Raw genomic sequence first — 21756 nt, 5'->3', positions numbered from 1 at the left:
AGATGTAAAGCAACCAATCACCTTACTGTCAACCAACCTGAGTGATCAATAAAAGTGAGGAAGACAGCATCCAAACATACCAGTTCACCATAATACTCTACGTCCATGAGTCCCCCAGATCTGCTCCTTTACCTAAGGCTAATCTATTTATAAAAATGCTTGGCTAAATAAATAGGTTTTTAGTCTGGACTTAAACACTGAGACTGTGTCTGAGTCCCGAACATTATTTGGAAGACTATTCTATAACTTTGGGGTTTTGTAAGAAAAAGCTCTGCCCCCAGCTGTAGTTTTCATAATACGCGGTACTGATAAGCAACCTGCATCTTTTGATTGAAGTAGGCGTGGCGGATCGTAAGACACTAGCAGTTCGCTCAGGTACTGCGGCGCGAGACCATTTAATGCTTTATATGTCAAAAGTAGTATTTTAAAATTAATACGAACTTTTACAGGGAGCCAATGAAGATAGGGGTGATGTGCTCATATCTGGGACACCTCAAAATCTTGTGGACGGTCTTCCAAAAAGAGTCGAGGCTGTTATAGCTGAAAAAGGGGGACTCATTCTATACTGAATTACTGTATATGTATGTGGATACAATGTAATTTCAGATTTGTCCAAATACTTTTGTCCATATAGTGTATTCCTCACATGTACCTTTTAGCCCATTGAAATGATTTTTGAGCCAGGATACAGCGCCACCTAGTGCAGATAGGGTTAAGTTGCCTCGCTCAAGAATCCCTTGACCCCCAGACCTGCCTATCAGTAACCCAGAGCCTTAACAGTTTGAGCTACCACTGCTCTTTAGTAGACGAATGCAGTAGTTCCCAAACCTGGTCCTGGAGAACCCCGCCCCCTGCGCTGCAGATTTCAGGCTTTCCAGCACGACTGATACCACTGATTAGCAGCCTTTTGCGCAGATGTGCAGGAGAAGGGTTGGAAATCGCTGCTGTAATATTTATGTTCTCCATGGGTAAGTTATTTTTTACATTTTTTGTCTTCTCTCTTAGCATGGTGTGGATTCTGCCAAGCCGCCAACTCCCCCCACACTCCCATATCAACATCGCTGGTTCCAGCGGTCCTTTCCTGGGAGTCCCCACTGGAGCTCTTCTTCTCGCCATGGCAACCAAATACTGTACATCCTCCAGACCTGACGGTGCCTCCTGTCCATCACTCCCCTCCTTATTGTCTCTGTCCATCTAATCCACCATCACCATTTATCCTGTGGAACTTTTTTTCCCTCTTTCTCCGATTTCTGCCTCCTCTCTTTCACTCACATCATACTAACGACATTGAATTTGAAAGATGTACTTTGTATGCAACTTTGCTGTGTGTAAATGCCGCCTAAATATTTAAGATCCTTGAATAAATCCAATTCAGCAACAACAAGCTTGTGGTTTTTAAATGTAGAAATTTAAAGAAAAAGAGTGATTTCGTGCAATTAAGGGATGTTCGAGCAGATCAACATGGTACGAGGGGCGTTCAAGTCAAACCGGGACTTTTGATTGTGCAGAACACAGTTACGAGAATCAAACCTTTTTTTTGTAGAATCCCCTGCTATACTCATACACTTACCCCAGTGCTTGGATACAAGTCCCGGTTTGACTTGAACGCCCCTCATACCATGTTCATTTAGAACTGCAGGTACTTTTGAATTAAATACTGTTGAGATCATTAAGTATTATGAAATAAGACATTTATTTTGTTTAAATGAAGATATGACTAGAAAATAAAATACAGTAGAATTGTTATGCAGTATACACACACACACTATACACGTGATCTACAAACACTAGCTAAGATTTTAAAAATCTTTTAAAAACATTTAAAATACACAGTCAGTCAGGCGTCATTTAAATCAGACACTACATGACTCAGGTGATACGTCAGGCTTTTATAGACCAGGATGACATAATTGAAAATAGTCATTATAACCATAAATCTGAAATCCAGCACAGAGCGGCTGAGTGAACGTGGTGTGGACTTTGTGGAGGAGAGTCATAGTGAGGTCGCCTGAGACGCTGTAGAAGGCCAGAGCTCCTGCCCCGTGATCCAGATACACCCCTATTCTGGAGCAGCTCGACTCCATGGGGACCTCAATCTCTTTGTTATTGTGTCGGAAGAAATAATTCGACTTGAAGCAAGTGAAACACCAGGACTTGTCGTTTTGCTCGAAGCTGGACTCGTTGCTTTTGCCTTTCCTGTTGATGCTTTTATAAGAAACTGCGATGGTGGAGTTGTGCTTGCTAACCTGCTCGACCTCCCAGTAACAGCGGCCCGAAAGCATCTCTTTGCACAGAACCTGCTGTACCAGGTCGAATCTCTCGGGGTGATCCGGAGGGTTTCGAGCCTGTCGGGTCACCGTCACTCTTCTGTTCTCTTCAGACAGACAGAGCCGACGGTGGGCCGTGTTTGGATCCAGAGTCAGCTGACAGAAATCTGTTTCGGGCATAAAAACTGTGTTATGAAAACAAGTTATGAATGGATGTTCATCAGTTGATCCAAAACATGCACATTACATATACACTATATGGAAAAATGTATTTGTCCAAACCGAATTCATTATTAGACTCAGGTGTTTCAGTCAGGACCCTTATCCCCAGTAAAGTTCAATCTTAATGCTTCAGCATACCGAGACATCTCTGACAACCCTATACTTCCAACTTTGTGGTGACAGTTTGGGGAAGGCCCTTTACTATTCCAACATGACTGTGGCACAAAGCACAAAACAAGGGCTATAAAGACATGGCTTGATGAATTCAGTGTGGAAGAACTTGACTGGCCCCAACACTGAGCCCCAACCTCAACCCCATCAAGCACCTTTGGGATGTACTGGAACGGAAAAATTGCGAGTCAGGCCTTCTCGTCCAACCTCATAAACACTCTACATAATGAATGGGCACGAAATCCAACAGTAACACACTTCTTGTGGACAGCCTTCCAAGAACAGTGGAAGCTGGAACGGCAGAGAGCCATATTAAACCATGTCTTCCATTCTCTGAGCCTGAGCCTATGTACAACAGTACCTCCTTTATTGTTCCTGTTGTATGGTAGTTAATTCCATCCTCTGCTTGGATGCGAAGAAATTCCCTGACCTTGCGGTCTCCTTAATTAACTACCATGTCCACCTGCTACGTTCATTTACTTTCGTTTTTGCTGTTTATTCACCCCTCCTTCCATTATCTATACCACTATACCGGTACAGATAATGACGGGGAACACCATGGATAAGGTGTGAACCCATTACACACACACATACTCACACACTTAATTATAAACTATTGGCCTAACGCCAGTCACCATACACTGCATGTCTTGTGGGAAGAAACCGGAGTAACCAAAGGAAACCCATCAAGCATGGGGAGAACATGCAAACTCCACAAACACACAGTGAACTCAAATCCAAGCATTATACAACACTCCAGCTCTTTACTGTTCTAAGGGTCGGGATGTTCTCGAACTCCCCATTTAACTTGGCCAGTTCCTGCTTGACAACCACATTGATTTCCACTCAGGCAGGCGCTTATGCTCACCGACACCTAGGGGGCAGTATGGAGTAACCTGTCTACCATTTAGCATTCTGCTTTTGGCTAACAGGGGAAATGCAAAGCAAGCCCATGTGAGTAAAACTCCAGACAGACAGTAAGTTAGCCAAGATAATATTTAAACTGGTAACCTTGGAGTTAAAGTTAGGTAATATAAAGTTAGGTATATAGTCAGGCCATATAGAAGAGTCTGCTGTATACACTTCTGTTATTACATCAACTTACACCCTTGGCACATCAGTCATGCATATGTGATTTATTTCAAGACAAAGAAATAAGTCAAATTAACCTCTTTTTATGTGACCCTTACATTTCATAAAGTCTTCTCTGGTCTTCGGTTCAGGTAACAAGGCACTGTGGTCTGTGAAAAGACAACAACAAGACAGAACCAGTGAATTGTCTTTCTCTAACTTATCTTTGACATGTCTCTTTCACATCACTCACTCTACCTCCAGACTTGACTAACTGGCGCTTATACAGCTTTTCCACTTGTTCCGTCATTCCAGACACAGCTTGCCTCAGCTCGTCTATGGAAAACTGAGGACTGATCATAAACCTGGGAAAATCCCCAGATCCAAAGGGGACACAGAGAGACTGGAAACTCTGCAGAGAAGTCAACACACACACACACAGGATTTACACACAGCGAGACAATGCTTCTTGGATCCCATTCACAACTAAAGTGCTGTGAAAAAGTATTTGCCTCCTTTCGTGTTTATGCCCCCCCCCCCCCTTTAGCATATTTGTCACATTTAATTGATTAAATAATAAATATTACACAATAAAGTAAATGCAAAATGCATTTTTTAAATGATAATTTCATCATTTAAGGGGAAAAAGCTGTGCAAACCTGCCCTGGCCTATGTGAAAAAGTAATTGCCCCCTAAACCCTAATAACCCTTGGTGGCAACAACAGCAATCAAGCATTTGCAATAAGAGACAAAGAGTTTTTGGCCCACTTTTCTTCGCAGAATTGTTGTAACTGTTGAAACGGCCTGTTTCTTAAGTCCAAGCGTCGAATGACTAGGCCATTCCAAAGCCCTAAATGCATCAGACGTGGACTTGCTGGTGTGTCCTGCTGTATAACCCTTGTGGTTAAGCTTGAGGTTATGAACTGATGGATGGATGTTCTCCTTCAGGATTTTCTGGTAGAGCGCAAAATTCATGATTCCATCAGTTATGGCAAGTTGTCCAGACCATTATACTACCACCACCATGTTTTTCTGCTGGGATGGAGTTCATTTTATGAAACGTCATGTTGTTGTTTTTTACGCCAGATGTAACAGGAGACACCATCAAAAAGTTCACCTTGTTTCTCGTCAGTCCACAGAATATTTGCCCAATATTTGCTTGGGGATAATCAAGATATTTACTTTTTCAATTACAACAAATTGCCAAAAAAACAGAAAGGGGCAAAAACTTTTTCACAGCACTGTAGACTGATAGAGATATCACCTCTGAATCAGAGCTTCCTCGTGCTGAGCAGATAAGTCTGTGGTTTATACCTGGAGGAAATGGATGTGGTCGTCAGTGTGTGAAAGCTTTTCCAGCTCAGCGTTTCTCTCCCTCAGATCAGCGAGCTCCTGCTCCAGGTTCTCTATCAGCTCCTCAACCACAGTCAATCCAGCTTTCTCCTGTGCCTGGATCAGTTCCTTTACCTCCACACGCCTTTTCTCGATGGACTGAATCAGATCGGTGAAGAGCATCTCGCTTTCTTTAACAGCCGCCTGTGCAGAAACCTGTTAAGAGACGACAGACTGTATCTTTTCTGGAATGGGGTTTAGTTTTTACACCATAACCGCTTTTCTGATGTACTGTAAATGCACTTTTGACCTTTTGCATGTAACATTATAACACCTGCCCACTTTTGTACAGCTAGGCACATTACGTACAGGATGCCAGTGCCAAAACCCCAATGGCAAACCAATGGTTGTGATCTTCTAACACAAGTCCAAGGCCGCTACTTGGTGTGTGAAACAAGCAATTTCACACCCTATATACTGTAACGCACTAGCTATCCATTTAACGCTATTTGGTATTCATCTCCAAAACAGTGAGTTAGATATTAATTAGAAAGCTTGAAACGTCAGAATTACTGAATGTTACCTGGACATAACCTTATGTGCCATACTGTAGCACTGTCTCATTTGCAGTGTTGGGTGTAACACATTACAAAGTAATGCGTTAGTGTACTTGGATTACTTGTTTGATCTAACAAAGAATCTAACGCGTTAGGTCCCCCATTTAAGTCCTTAGTTATTTAGTTACATCTTCAAAAATGAAATCCGTGAGCCAGACAGCAGTCATTCCCAATCCGTTAGTGTGTGTGAAAGTCGTTCTACAAGCCCCGCCCCCAATAACCCGCCTCCCTCAGTTATACCCCTATCTCACCTGTGCGGTTTGACTATGCAAGGGCAGACGCACGTAAAAGATGGAAACCTAATTACAGCCCCAAAACTCGCGGTGTATCATGATGGACCTTACCCTACGGCCACCGCACGAAACCGCGTAGGTGAGATAGGGGTATTAGTAGTTAACAGATTATGGGCTAAACTTGGCTGAGTGATGATGGTAGAATAATTATAAAGATTTTGACTAAAACAACATACATGAGGAATCACAAAGGAGTTTTCATTTTCTGCAATGGAAAAGTACTCGAACTAGTTACTTTTATCAGAAAGTAACGCTGTAATGTAACTGATTACTTTTTAAAGACAGTAATTTTGTAATATAATTAGTTACTTTAAAAAGTAACGTCCCCCAACACTGCTCATTTGCAACATAAGCACGGAATGAGCTAACGCTAATGTTAGCGCTAGCACATGCCAACACATCCAGGGGGAATCACACTGTCTGTTGGTAATCATGATATATCCTCGTCAACTTTCACACAATTGTAACAAAATAGTAAAAAAAGTCTGATAATCAAAATAATCTGCAGTACAGAAGCTAGGTTATCCTTTCATCTGTGGAACAAAGCATCCGGTAATCAGGTGATCTATCTGTTATTTCATAAAATATACAGGGCCTCTCTGATGACATTTGGGGGAAAAAATATTCCATGGCCATGATTCACTAAAGCATGGGAATGGGACACTATGACTTAATAACATGTGCGAATGACATAGTACAACACGTGGCCGCAACATACTATGTCGTAGGGTCACAACATTGTATCTTGTTCCCGCGCCCTAATAAGTCGTGACCACTGTATTCTTTTTTCATGTCAGTCCCAGTCTAAATGTGGTGTCCAGTTCTGAGATATTAAGCCAAACAGCAGGTTCTAGTGGTCAGACTCAGCTCAGTGGTTAAGGCATTGGACTACGGTTCAGAAGGTCCCAGGTTCAAACCATGTTACCATTGTTGGGCCCTTAAGCAAGGCCCTTAACCCTCAACTGTTTATAATGAGATAAAAATGTAAGTCGCTCTAGATAAGGGCGTCTGCCAAATGCCTAAATGTAATACCATGGCACCAAATCATGTTGGTATAATAGAAAGGTTTGCCCAAAGTACCAGATCCAGGACGTAATCCAGTCCTGTTTTTTATTTATTTTTTTACTCCCCCAGTACTCACCCTGAGAGACTCCATATCCTGTTTCAGCTCATGTACTTTCTTCTCTCTCTGTTGGATTCTCTGCATGTACTCTCTCTGGGTCTCAACAAACTGTTTCTGTTGGCAAAATAGAGTGAAATCACAATACAAAACAGTGTGCATTTGTATGTGTGTGTACAGTATTACTATTGCGTAATGTGATTCCTGCAGGTGCAGTTTTTATGCTGCGAAATTCCCGTTCTCACATCCTGAAAGTTTTTCCTCATTGTTATGTTCATGAAGCCAGTGTTAAAAGACTCGTGACATGCTTATGATAGCCGTTAGAAGATGAGTACAATGTGGCCCTGAAGGCATGAACATGGTCAGCAATGACGCTCAAACAGTTGTGTGTTGATTCATTGGTGTTAACGAGCACAAGAGGACATTCCTCACACTGTCACACCACCTCCACCAGCTCAGACCATCAAAACAAGACAGGTCAGGTCCATGGATTCACCCTACCTTGTGTGTGCTTCAGCAGAAATCGAGATCTACAGTATCAGACCAGCATTGTTGTTTTTTTTTATTCTCCATCCGTCAAGGTTTGGTGATTATCTTGTGGAACCTGATGTGATCTTCTGCTGTTGTAGCTCACCAAAGGTGTTTAACTGAGTTATTGTAGACTCGATCCAGTCTGGACATTATTAACCTTGGACATGTCTCATCTGCATGGGATTTCCATCCTCAGAACTTCATCTTACTGGAATGTCTATTCTTTAGAGTAAACTCTAGGGACAGTTCTGGTTATTAGAGCAGTTAGAGAAGAAACACTCAAACCAGCCTGTCTGGTAGCAGCAATCATTCCATGGTCAAATTACTTAGATAACGTTCTTCCCCATTCCAGAGGTTGGTGTGAACATTACTCAAACTAATGCTGCTTGATTAGATCTCTATATAAATAAGCAGGTGTACATGTGTGTGTGTGTGTGTGTTTAACATGCACAATGCTGTGTGAGATTTAAACAGTAGACTCTCACCTGTTTCTCAGCTCGTTCTGCTTGAGGTAAGACTGTCTTATGACCACCATGTTCATCCATCACACACAAGCAGCAGATGAACTTCTGATCGGTGCGACAGAAAATCTCCAGGAGCTTGCCGTGCTGAGAGCAGATCCTCTGCTGAAGATTGATGGTCGCCTCGACCAGTAGATGTTTCTTCAGCGCAGGAGAATCGTAATGAGTCTGGATGTGAGCTCCACAGTAGGAGGCCAGGCACACCATGCAGGACTTGACGGCTTTGCGCTTCTCCTCAGAGCAGACATCGCACTCTACGTCCCCAGACTGAGTGTGAGACACACCGACACGAGCAGACTGAAGCCTCGTGTCCCTCAGGGTCTCGACCAGTTTAGCCAGCATGGTGTTCTTCCTGAGGACGGGCCTCAGTGTGAACTTCTCTCTGCACTGGGGACAAACGTAATCTTCCTTATGATGCCAGCAGCCAATAATACAGCTCCGGCAGTAACTGTGTCCACACGGGATCGTCACCGGGTCCACTAGGAGATCCAGGCAGACTGGACAGCAGAATGAGTCCTGCATGGCTAGAACGGCTTCTGCCATTTTGCTGCGCTGACGGAGAAACGCGTGAAGAACACGAGCTATTCTTCCCTTTGGTTATGTAGAAATGTGAACATTTGTAGGAGTGATTCTTCTCGTGATTCTGTGGGAGTGTCTTGTTACACACCTGAGACTGTGGGCGGACTCGTTCCACTGTCTCTCTCTCTCTCTCTCTCTCTCTCTCTCACACACACACACACGCACTCAAACACACACACAATAAACCTAACAGTTTTTCTTTTTCTCATTAAAAAAATGACCAATTAAAGCAACAGTAAGAACCGGTCTACTCCAATCACTGTAAATTCATTCTTTACACATGAGTTGCACATGAGAGACATATGAAAGTGCATATCATATTACCGCGGTTGGACAATGAAACTGAAACGCCTGGTTTTAGACCACAATAATTTATTAGTATGGTGTAGGACTTCCTTTTTGCGGCCAATACAACATCAGTTTGTCTTGGGAATAACAGATACAAGTCCTGCACGGTGGCCAGAGGGGATTTAAGCTGTTCTTCTTGCAGAATAGTGGCCAGGTCACTACGCCATGCTGGTGGAGGAAACGTTTTCTCTCCCTCTCCTCCAAAACATGTTGATTCAGTAGTCCTTGGCAGTGATGAGCCCATCTAGCACAAGTATTGAGCCTGGGGAATGTCATGGTATTGCAGTCCAAACCATCACTGATCCACCCCCATGCTTTACTCTGGGCATGCAACAGTCTGGGTGGAACGCTTCTTTGGAGCTTCTCCACTCAGTAACTCTCCTGGATGTTGGAAAGACAGTGAAGGTGGACTCATCAAAAAACAATACATGTTTCCCAAGATTTTCGCAGCTGGCACCATTGAAACCGATGTTTTGCATTGGCACGAATTGGTTATAGCAGCCTAGCCATGTACTTTGACCCTTTGGAGCTCCGGATGAACAGGTTTGGTGGAAACAGGAGAGTTGAGGTGCACATTTAATTCTGCAGTGAGTTGGGCAGCTGTGGTTTTATGTTTTTTTGGATACAATCTGGGTTAGCACCCGGACATCCCTTTCAGACAGCTTCCTCTCGCAGTCACTCCTGTTGGATGTGGTTCGTCCTTCTTGTGGTATGCTGACATTACCCTGGCATTTTTTGTCTTCTCTAGATATATTAGTCTCATCTTAGCTAAATTTATTTTCTATTTTATTTATTTTTTATTCATATTTATTTTCTAGTAATAATCTTTTATTTTTAATGTCACGGCCGGTCGTTTAAGCATTTCACCGCTTTTCGTACTGTGCATGACTGTATGCATGACTGTGCATGCTGATTTGGATACCGTGGCTCTTGATACATCACAAAGACTTGCTGTCTTGATTACAGATGCGCCAGCGAGACGCGCACCAACAATTTGTCCTCTTTTGAACTCTGATATGTCACCCATAATGGTGCGTGCATTATTGCAATATTTTAAGCAAAACTGTGCTATTACTCTGATAATTAGTTCAATTGTCCAACCCCTGTGTGTGTGTGTGTGTGTATATATATATATATATATATATATATATATATATATATATATATATATATAAAATACAATGTGTATAAAGTGTTTTTATATACGCACTTAAAAAAAATTATAAATATTTCGACACTAAATTTTTTTTTGCTATAACTTATATATTGATATATATGATAATATTATTAATATTAAATTAATGTATACAAAAAGGTGATATTTATTTCTATATTTTTAAATCACATGTAAACATTATTAATTATTAATAGAATGAAAAAGTTGTCTAAAAATCATTGCACAAGTCATTGCACAAAAATTTATTGTGCAAAGAACATTATGTAAAAATATGAGTAAAGAAAATCATTTAAATTCGGCAAATTGTGAATATATTAATAAATAAATGTAAGGAATATCTTATGAAAATAAATAAATTAGGTATAAACAATCACATAAATCATATGAAAAAAACAGTAAAAAAAAAAAAAACAGTGAAAATTAACAAATTGTGTGGAAAAACCTGCTAAGTTTTTAAAAGAAAATCTTTTAAAATTAAATTAATTGGTGAGAAAAATCATGTGATAAAAATTAGGTGAAAATAAATCATCCATGGGAAGAAAATTATGTAAAAATTAATGAGCTGTGCAAAAATCAGAATAAAAAATCCCTGTAAAAATAAACATTTTAAAGAAAATTGTTTACAAATAAATTTAATATTTATAAACAAACAAACAAACAAAAATAAACCCTTTATGTCTGTATTTAAGGAAATATAGGTAAAGAAAATTGCTTAAAAAATGTATATAAATTAATTTATATATACACATTTTGTGTGTGTGCATGTGTATGTGTGTGTGTGTTTGTAGAGATTACCCACTCACTCATCGTCTATACTGTACCACTATATCCTGCCTACTAGAGGTTATACACCCTGTACACCACAGTTTTATACCACAGGTCCACAAACAGCATTTATTATCAACAGGTTATGATCTGTAAGCTCTTTAGTTCTCTGTGTTTGTGGAAAAGGTATTTTTGGCACGCTGTTCTAGTCGATCCTGTTATTCTGACACGTGAATAACTCTGAGAGAATGCTGGCAGGTAGCTCAGCCTCAACTCTCAGCCCTTAGACATTCAAGTCTAACAACACCTGTGTTCCTTGTTTTATCTGATTACAGTCTGAGAACACTTCCCTACAGAAATCTCTCTCTCTCTCTCAATGGTGCATCAGTTTCAGACTCCTTAAGAAGTATCTTTTCATTCCAAACTCCAAAAAATATGAAACTTTACATAATGCCTCACAATGCCATTCTTGTCACATCAGAGCAAATCAGGTTCCCAAGCCACATTAATTAATACAGGGCCAGGGGTAGCTTAGTGGTTAAGGCATTGGACTACGGTTCAGAAGATCTCAAGTTCAAACCCTACAACCACCAAGTTGCCACTGTTGGGCCCTTGAGCAAGGCCCTTAACCCTCAACTGCTCAGATGTGTAATGAGATAAAAATGTAAGTCGCTCTGGATAAGAGCATCTGCCAAATGCCTAAATGTAAATGTAAATGTAATACCACAATCAGCAGCATCAAGCTCGTTATCTCACTGAGTTCTCACTGAGCTGAGTCAAGTCTCTGGAATTCAGCAGCTACTTCTACATCATGTACAGTACCTGTGTTGCATTTGCATGCGTGTCCACACCTTCTGTATAAGATGTCTAATTGTTGTTGTTGGTTTTTCGGATGCTCTTGGCAAGGGGTCGCCACAACGGAATACCCAGTCTGCACAACAACTTGGCACAGGTTTTACGCCAGATGCCCTTCCTGACGCAACCCTTCCATTTATCCAGGCTTAGGAACGGCACTGCATGCAGTGGCTGGGGGGTTTGGGCACTGTCTAATAAATCTGACATTAATTTTCTCCTGTACTTTAGTATTAGAATAAATATACTGTATATATATATATATATATATATATATATATATATATATATATATATATTTTTTTTTTTTTTTTTTTTTTTTTTTTTTTTTTTTTTTCCAGCAGTGTTATATTTGCTATAGTTTTATAGTTTATGCACATCTATTCCACAGTAGAAACTGTGAACCACTAGGGAGCAGCAGTGGTCAAATTTAATGTAATATACAGTACTGTACATCTTTTATGTGGGAACAATTTGTGATTGAAGACATTCCAAATTATTTAGTTTCATCTAGCCACAGGTGTGTGTGTGTGTGTGTGTGTGTGTGTGTGTGTGTGTGTTGACAAAGCTCTAATCTAACTAAACTCTTTTGTTCCAGTATGACAGTATTCTATTGTGTTGTACTCTGTTGCAAAACAAAATGACAACAATATATTCTAAACTATTATACAATTGTCTATTACAGCAATACATTACCTCACAATAATAATAATAATAATAATAATATATTCCAATTTCATTTGTTATATATGAAAAAATATTCTGTTCCGTGAACAGTATATTGTCACAATATTATAGTCCCAGGAGGTGGGGCAGTTTTTCAGGGTCTGGAAGGCAGTTAAACTTGGGAATAGTTCTCTCTCCCACGATGGTGTGTGTGTGTGAGATGATAATGATATTAATGATGAAGATGTGGATGATGATGAAAGTTTGTGTGATGAAGATCTGGATGATGATGATGATGATGATGAAGATGTGTGATGTATGATGAAGGTTTCTGGGATGAGGTTGTGTGATGATGGTGTATGATGAAGGTTTCTGTAATGAGGTTGTGTGATGATGGTGTATGATGAAGGTTTCTGTAATGAGGTTGTGTGATAATGGTGTATGATGAAGGTGTGTGATGATGATTGATTGTGTATGATGGTGTATGATGATGAAGTTGATGATAAAGGTGTGTGTGTGATGATGGTGTATGATGATGATAATAAAGGTGTGTGTGATGATGGTGTATGATGAAGGTGTGTGATGATGATTGATTGAGTATGATGGTGTATGATGATGAAGATGATGATAAAGGTGTGTGTGATGATGGTGTATGATGAAGGTGTGTGATGATGATTGATTGTGTATGATGGTGTATGATGATGAAGGTGATGATAAAGGGGTGTGTGATGATGATTGATTGTGTATGATGATGATAAAGGTGTGTGTGATGATGGTGTATGATGGTGTGTGATGATGATGATTGTGTATGATGATGATGATGATGATGATGAAGGTGTGTGTGATGATGGTGTATGATGGTGTGTGATGATGATGATTGATTGTGTATGATGATGATGAAGATGATGATGAAGGTGTGTGTGATGATGGTGTATGATGATGATGATTAATTGTGTATGATGATGATGATAAAGGTGTGTGTGATGATGGTGTATGGTGAAGGTGTGTGATGATGATGATTGTGTATGATGATGATGATGATGATGAAGGTGTGTGTGATGATGGTGTGTGATGATGATGATGATTGATTGTGTATGATAATGATGATAAAGGTGTGTGTGATGATGATTGATTGTGTATGATGATGATAAAGGTGTGTGTGATGATGGTGTATGATGGTGTGTGATGATGATGATTGTGTATGATGATGATGATGATAAAGGTGTGTGTGATGATGGTGTATGATGGTGTGTGATGATGATGATTGTGTATGATGATGATGATGATGAAGGTGTGTGTGATGATGGTGTATGATGGTGTGTGATGATGATGATTGATTGTTTATGATGATGGTGATGATGATGATGAAGGTCTGTGTGATGATGGTGTATGATGATGATGATTAATTGTGTATGATGATGATGATGATAAAGGTGTGTGTGATGATGGTGTATGATGGTGTGTGATGATGATGATTGATTGTGTATGATGATGATGATGATGATGATGAAGGTCTGTGTGATGATGGTGTATGATGATGATGATTAATTGTGTATGATGATGATGATGATAAAGGTGTGTGTGATGATGGTGTATGATGATGATGATTAATTGTGTATGATGATGATGATGATAAAGGTGTGTGTGATGATGGTGTATGGTGAAGGTGTGTGATGATGATGATTGATTGTGTATGATGATGATGAAGGTTAGAATGACGTATTTCTCTTGAGTGACATTGCCTCGCGCTGCTGGATGTTTACTAACTAACCGCGTGTCATAGGTGCGCGCGAGCTGTATACAGTCGCGGAAGATTGACGTCACATGCTGCTCTCCCTCTCTCTGTCTCTCTCTGTCTCTCCCCCCGCGGTAGAGGAGCTGCTCCGGGGTTTCATGGCGGGTTTGGAGTCCGGACTCACCGCTAACACACACCGCTAACACTGACAGCTCGTCGCGCGCTGTCTCTCTGTGTGTATGTGTGTGTATGTGTGTGAGAGAGCTAACCCGGCTAGCTCGCTTTAACTCTGTGTGTGTGTGTGTGTGACTCATCCAAAACACCAGCCATAACACACCGCTGACTTCACCCGCTCTCTGCACCGGATCTTATTTATGTTTTTGTTTATTATCATCATCATGCTCCTCCCATAAGGATATTTATTTATATTTATTTATTTATTTTAGCCGTGCCAGTTTATCCGGGTTTATTCGCCTGTGATTGTTATTTATATGAGCTTAGCCGCGCTGAGTCGGACCGCAGGGACATTACTGGACGCCCGAGCCGCTGATGGTTCCTGAGTGACGGCTGAAGGAGCAGAAGAGCCGCAATGAAGAAGTTTTTCGACAGCCGGCGGGAGGCGGTGAGCTCCGGGCCCGGGTCAGGGGGCGCCGGGGCCGCGGGAGGAGCGGGGGGGTCCGGGGGAGGAGGCGCCTTCATCGGCCGCGTCTTCACCATCGGCCGCTACCAGGTCACTGTGGAGGAGACTGTGGCTGAAGGTGAACCAACACACACACACACACACACACACACACCGCACTCTCTCTTCATATGTCTGCATATCTGTTTATCTCACTTCTCTTCATCACTCGCCTTTCATTTCCTCACTTCACTTTTTCACTCTCTCCCTTTGCCTTTACACATTTCCCTTTCTTCCCCTCGCTTCCTTTTATTTCCTTTTATCTTTATCACTTCCTTTTATTTCCTTTTATCTTTATCACTTCCTTTTATTTCCTTTTATCTTCATCACTTCCCTTTATTTCCTTTTATCTTCATCACTTCCTTTTATTTCCTTTTATCTTCATCACTTCCTTTTATTTCCTTTTATCTTCATCACTTCCTTTTATTTCCTTTTATCTTCATCACTTCCTTTTATTTCCTTTTATCTTCATCACTTCCTTTTATTTCCTTTTATCTTCATCACTTCCCTTTATTTCCTTTTATCTTTATCACTTCCTTTTATTTCCTTTTATCTTTATCACTTCCTTTTATTTCCTTTTATCTTTATCACTTCCTTTTATTTCCTTTTATCTTCATCACTTTCTTTTATTTCCTTTTATCTTTATCACTTCCTTTTATTTCCTTTTATCTTCATCACTTTCTTTTATTTTCTTTTATCTTCATCACTTCCTTTTATTTCCTTTTATCTTCATCACTTCCCTTTATTTCCTTTTTATCTTCATCACTTCCCTTTATTTCCTTTTATCTTCATCACTTCCTTTTATTTCCTTTTATCTTCATCACTTCCTTTTATTTCCTTTTATCTTCATCACTTCCTTTTATTTCCTTTTATCTTTATCACTTCCTTTTATTTCCCTTTCTTTTCCTTACTTCCTTTTATTTCCCTTCTTTCCCTCACTTCCGTTTATTTCCTTATATCTTCATCACTTGCTTTTATTTTCTGCACTTCCTTTTATTTCCTCACTTTTACTTTTGTTTCCTTTTATTTTCCTCACTTCCTTTTATTTCCTTTTATCTTCATCAATTCCTTTTATCTTCATTACTTCTTTTTATTTCCCCACTTTTACTTTTATTTATTTTTATTTCCCTCACTTTCTTTTTACTTTCTCTCCCTTTGCCCTTTTTCCCATTTCTCTTTATAACTTCACTTTACCTTCCCTCCCTTCCCATTCTTACCCTCAATATGTTTATTCTCTCTTTCCTTTGCCTTTTTCCATTAGTATTTCCTTTAGTTTTTGCCACTTTTCTTTTCCCCTTCCCCTTCTTTTCTTTGCTTCTCTTTTTTTACGTCCCCTTCTTTACATCACCTCCCTTTTCATTTCCTTCTCTTTTATCTCACTTCCTTTTTGAGTTCCTTAATTTTTTCCTTTTCTTTTTCCTCATTCTTGTCCCACATCACTTAACAATAGATTAAAACGGTGTGTGTATTCAGAGTTCATGCCCTGGCTAAGGACAGCGATAGTGGTTTTATTTAAAATCTAAAATGCACATGTTTATAATGCTCTTCCACATTACAGACTACAGAATATTATTTAAATAGATAAGATATATATATATATATATATATATATATATATACATATACAGTGCTCCTTGTTACATTTTTACTGTATATTGGAGTAGATGACACTAAAACTGTTTATTTGTATTTAAAAATAATCACCTTCAGGGTGGGGACTCTAACTCTCCTTCACTTTAGGTTCATTTCACCACTGTACTGTTGATTATTTTCCTGCCCCAGAGTCTTTTATGCAGTATGTGTTACATGTTCGCTTGACTGTGATGTCATGTGATCGGGTTGCAAGTCCTCAGCTCTAAGTACGAATGTGCACAGGGTCACATATGACCACGAAGGACAGCATTTGGATGTGAACCGGGACACTATTTCCACATGTCTCCATGAGGGATCAGTTATTTCCTCGACACCGTCATCACCCTGGCCGGAAACGGCGTAATCGTATGTGACCCTCGGCTCTCTGCTGCACTGTAGCGTTCTGCAGGGTTCTGCGGTCCTCATCTTTCCAGACTGTGTGTAACAAACGTGTGCGAGATATCCTTCGTCCAGTGGAAATGGTTTATGAAATCCGAACACTAGTGTTCCCGGGAGACTCGGCTGTCTGCCTGTGATAGGATCGCTTGAGACAGCTGTTAATAGCAGGTGTTAGCACGGCCCTCCACACTCCATTAACATAGGATTTTTTATTTATCCATTTTTATTTATTTATTTATTTTTGAATGAGTAACAGGTCTCACATAGCAGCTGCTTATTTACAGATGTAGTCGGGTTATAGAAAAGTTTTGCCACTCTTAGATACATGAGATATGCTTTCTGGGTCTATAGAGCTGCGAAATAAATACCACACACACTTTCAGAGTTTGCACCAGACTGCAAGATTCAGTTATGCACAGTTATGTGACGCGCATAAAAATCACAAGATCTCTCATGATCTTTCAGACTGATGCCCGGTCTGAGCTTTTTAAAATTATATATTTTTTTAAATTGGTATCTTACATTTGTATCTCTTATCGCTTGCTTTCATCTCTTTACTTTCAAAGGTCATGTGACTAAGTATGTCTTCTGGAGACGTTTGTGAAAAATTTGCGTATTAAAAAGTTTTTATTATTATTAGAATTTGTCATGTTATACACATTGGTTAAACAAAAAAAAATATATTTGGAGCATGGTTTAAATATTCAGGCATTCAAATGATTCTACAAGGGCGTTCGAGTCAAAACGGGACTTTTGATTGTGCAGAATAACAAAGTAAAAACTGTCTTTATTTCTCTATATAATCTCCTGCTACACTAATGCACTTAGTCCAGTGTTTCACTCGTGCTTTAACACCATCAAGGTAGTAACTTTTCTATCAGGCTTCTTTCAGGCTTCACGTCTGACACGCCGGCCTCCCAGGAACTCCTTTAATGCGGCAAATATGTGGGAAATATCAGGTCAGGTATTGAATGTTCATCTCATCCCAGGATCGGCGTTCACAGACAATGGCAGTTTTCAAATGTTTTACCAGGTCCCGGTTTGACTTGAACGCCCCTCATGTGCCATATCTGTTGTGATCCTTTGCGGTCGTACAGAAGCCGAGTGCATCTTGAGAACACCCCGTTCCTGTCAGTGTTTCTCCAGGTGGAGGCTATGTTGCTTTCGAAAGTGATCACGAAGCACATTCATGCATTTTTATTTCTAAACGCTCTCTTTAAAAAAAAAAAAAAAGTAAAATTCCTTCTGCTTTAGCTAGCACGCCCCGCCCCCCTCTCTGAGCTTTAGCTCTACATGGTGATTAGTAGCGTTATGAATACTGCTGTGAGCTAGACTACACTTTGCCTGGCTGGACTATTGACCTTGTTGCACAGAAAGTGAGGTGAGTCATTTCCTCGTGATCCTCCTGTGAGAGAACAGGAGTTTGTATAAAACTCTAACCGGCAGGACGACGGTACGGGGAAGCGGCTGAGAGCTAACCATTAAACTTTCCCCCCTTGCTTTATAGACCTTTATTGATATGTATATATATATATATATATATACACACAGAGTCACAGAGTTGTGCTTAGATAGGAAAATAATCTACCAGCTTGTGATGTGGAGCAGCATTTATTAACGAACGACATGGCGTACTTTGTCTCTGTTTGCACTTACATTTAATGTTGTGAAGCATCTGCAAAACAAGGTAGTCTTTGTTAGGCTTTAGCTCGTGTTCTAGCAGGTTATAAAGCGGTAACACTGGAGACTCCTTCCATAAAAAAAAAAAAAAAATTATGAGAAACCTTACAATTTCACAGGGCTGGGTGATGAGATGATATCAATCTCAATGTCATTAAAATAAAAAAAAATCTCACAGCATGATTTTCTGAGGTTTTCCTCTACTTACGGGAGCATGTTTATAAGTCGGATTTGTTCTTAAGTCTGACAAAGTGAGTCTTGTACGCCTTTGACACGAATATACAATGTAAAACATACCAATCTACTTGACTAAATCTCCTTCCCCTTTCCCCACGCTGCCGTCATGGGGCCAAAAACTGTAATCGTGCCTATGGACATGAATCTCACACAAGTCAAACGTTAACAGTGTTGTCTCTGCGCCTTTAAATCGCGAGGGGAATCCCGGATGCCATTTTGTCTCAAAGCCGGTTTCCACTGTTTTGGACTGTAAACTCTGTTTTGTTGAGGATTTTATTTTAAAATTAGGATTATTATATATATTATATTCTCCATTGGGACAGCTTCAGGAAAGACACTTTCTTTCATTGTGCTGCTGGACTGATTCTTTTAAACCGGTGAGGCCGACTCATTTCTCCTGCACCCAAACACACACACACACACACGCAATGTATATAATTGTAAATATTGGTATCTGGTGAACTGCGGTGTCTATTTTTGTACGATACGATACATGCGAGTTACTTCCGTGATTTGTTCACGTCTACAAATGTTCATACCTGCGGAAAATTGTAACTTGAATGTTTGTACGTCGCTAGAGTAAATTAATTATCGTTAAGTTAGTAAAATCGAGCGCGTATGATATAAACCTTGATTTGATCTGCAGACAGAACTCGCTCCAGAGCTGATGTTGTAGAGAATAAATTGACTTTGTGTGTGTTTGTGAGGCAGGACAGATGTTCGTTCCGGAGCCGTCATGCTTGTTAAGTGAAAATTGGACTCGGCTATGTTTCATGTATACCGTTGCGCTACATCGTGTTACGCCGAGGTCAGGATGCGCTTTAAATAGCGATCGTGATTCACTCGGCCCGTGACCCGAAACGGAGATCGTCTCTGTCCGGCCTTGTTTTTATGGCCCCGGCTGACATCCCTGTAGTTTCTTCTTTTACACACACACACAGCTCTCATTTTCCTTTATGACACCTTTATTAACTAACACCTAGTGCCTGTTTACGGTGGTACTGACAGTCGTTGTGTGTGTGGTGTGCTGTAGGTCGTGTTAGACAGAGAGTTTGGTCGTTCTTTCCTCCTCCAAGTGAATGCGCACACAGGATGTAGGAGACCTCCCTTCTCATATCTGTTACAAGGCGTTTGCGATAACGGAGCCAGACAGGAAGTGATGTCACTCGAGGGAGGGTGTGGTAAAATTGCACAATTAGATAGGAATTTGCTTCGGCTTTAGGTTTGCTAGAAAAGTCAATAAAAGACAAATTAATAAATAAATAATTTATTTAAAAAAAATCTTTAGCTTTTACACTAAAGTCATTTTACTACAAGAAGCATCGTTTTAAGGATTCGTTGTTTTTTTTATTATTATTATTATTTAAATATCAATTAGTCACGGGAAATCCCCAACCACTTAAGATGGATTGAGATTTAAATGCTGAGATTAGTTGGTGTTTGTGTTATTATGTGCTGGTTATCTGATTTGTGAAGCCGAGACAGTGCTCGAGTATATTTGACTCATAACTTCTCCTCCTTCTCAACGGCTTTTACATCACAAAAGAGGAAAATGGGTTGTTATGAGCAGCGCTGCCTGCGACACCGTATAAGATTCACTTTGCTTTGAGGAGAAAATCTATGACCTGCCCGGACCTGGGTAGTGCGCGTGAACATCGTAATGCAATCATCGCTAATAATCGAGTCTTCCTTTATTTTACAGACTAGACGATATGTTTCAGCGCATGAGGGTTCATGTGCTTCACGTAGCAGAAATGTGACACTTCAGTTTATACAATTGTATGGAATTGCATTCATTAATAAATAAATAAATCGATGAAATTTCATACATTTGTAAAAAAAAAAAGTTAAGTTAAAATTAATTATTAATGTAATATTTGTATTAGTTAATTAATATAAGTAAGTTTATTAGTTAGATAAAGTTATCAAATTGTATTATCTTCAAAACATTTTTCCTATTTATTCTTTTATTGAATTATATTCAGTTTGTTACATTTGACTTTATTCTAATTACTGTATGGAATGAACTTATTTATTTTACTGCATTTTATTACATTTTATTTATTTATCTCGATGTGCCCACAAATGCGTTTGCATAGAATTTAATTGCAAACTCCTAAGCACTTATTTAAAAATGTACAGCGCCATCCGTTGAATTTTGTGATGAACTAATGTTTTTTTTTTTTTTCAAGGTTGATTAAAAAAAATCTTTTATGATATAATGCCTTTTTCTATTAAAATTTTAAAGTAGCAGATCTTTAGTTTTTAGTATTTGTTTCGTGGTGTGTGCACAAACAAACAAACAGATGGACAAAAATTTCAAAAACATCTTAATGTGTTCTACTGCTTATTTTGCGTCCCCCAAAATAATATTCCCGAAAAAATATGCCATGTACAGACACCCCAACTTTATTAAGTTTTATTATATCTATAGATAAATAAAATAATAATAATGAAATTAAGAAAGAAATGTTGCAAATTTTTCTACAATTTTATGGAATTTTATGTATTTATTAATGAAATTATAATAAACAAACAAACAAAAAATTATTACAATTCATGTTATGTATTGAATTTTGAAAATTTTTGCTTACTTTTAATGACTATATATTTTTTCTATTAAACCATTTTTGGTACCATTGACTTCTAATTAAATCCTAATTATAAATAAATATTAATTTAACATTTTTTCTTACATTTATTAATTTATGTTGAAAAAAATTATTAAAATTTTTTTTTATTACATTTTTATAAATTAATTAATGAAAAGTAATTCAGGCTTCTAATTTAATTTATTATTATTAATTTAATAATAAAATTTATTAATTATAAATTTAATTCTCCCTAATTTAGTTAGCTTTA

The 21756-nt window shown here is 39.2% G+C and overlaps 2 protein-coding genes across 10 annotated transcripts in view; one reads left to right on the top strand and one right to left on the bottom strand.

Annotated features, from left to right (window-relative positions):
* Positions 1 to 1674: 1674 nt before the first annotated feature.
* On the bottom strand, positions 1675 to 8731 carry LOC128530254 (tripartite motif-containing protein 16-like). Its single transcript, XM_053504077.1, has 6 exons — positions 8110 to 8731; positions 7115 to 7210; positions 5046 to 5279; positions 3990 to 4143; positions 3851 to 3901; positions 1675 to 2434 (listed from the first exon to the last, which is right to left on the bottom strand). The coding sequence occupies exons 1-6, from the start codon at positions 8686 to 8688 to the stop codon at positions 1890 to 1892; spliced, it is 1659 nt and encodes a 552-aa protein (XP_053360052.1). The 5' UTR covers positions 8689 to 8731; the 3' UTR covers positions 1675 to 1889.
* Positions 8732 to 14371: 5640 nt separating this feature from the next.
* The window catches only part of LOC128530252 (AP2-associated protein kinase 1-like), a 43116-nt gene continuing 35731 nt past the window's right edge, over positions 14372 to 21756 (top strand). For all 9 annotated transcript variants that reach the window (XM_053504074.1, XM_053504073.1, XM_053504072.1 and 6 more), the window contains exon 1: positions 14372 to 15025. In XM_053504074.1, coding sequence (XP_053360049.1) covers positions 14857 to 15025 — 169 coding nt within the window. In that variant the 5' untranslated portion in view covers positions 14372 to 14856. The remainder of the gene's footprint in view (positions 15026 to 21756) is intronic.

The sequence above is a fragment of the Clarias gariepinus genome, chromosome 9 (assembly GCF_024256425.1).
Source record: "Clarias gariepinus isolate MV-2021 ecotype Netherlands chromosome 9, CGAR_prim_01v2, whole genome shotgun sequence".
NCBI classification, from domain to species: Eukaryota; Metazoa; Chordata; class Actinopteri; order Siluriformes; family Clariidae; genus Clarias; species Clarias gariepinus.
The sequence above is the reverse complement of the archived record's forward strand: the minus strand, read 5'-3'. Positions and strand labels throughout refer to the sequence as shown.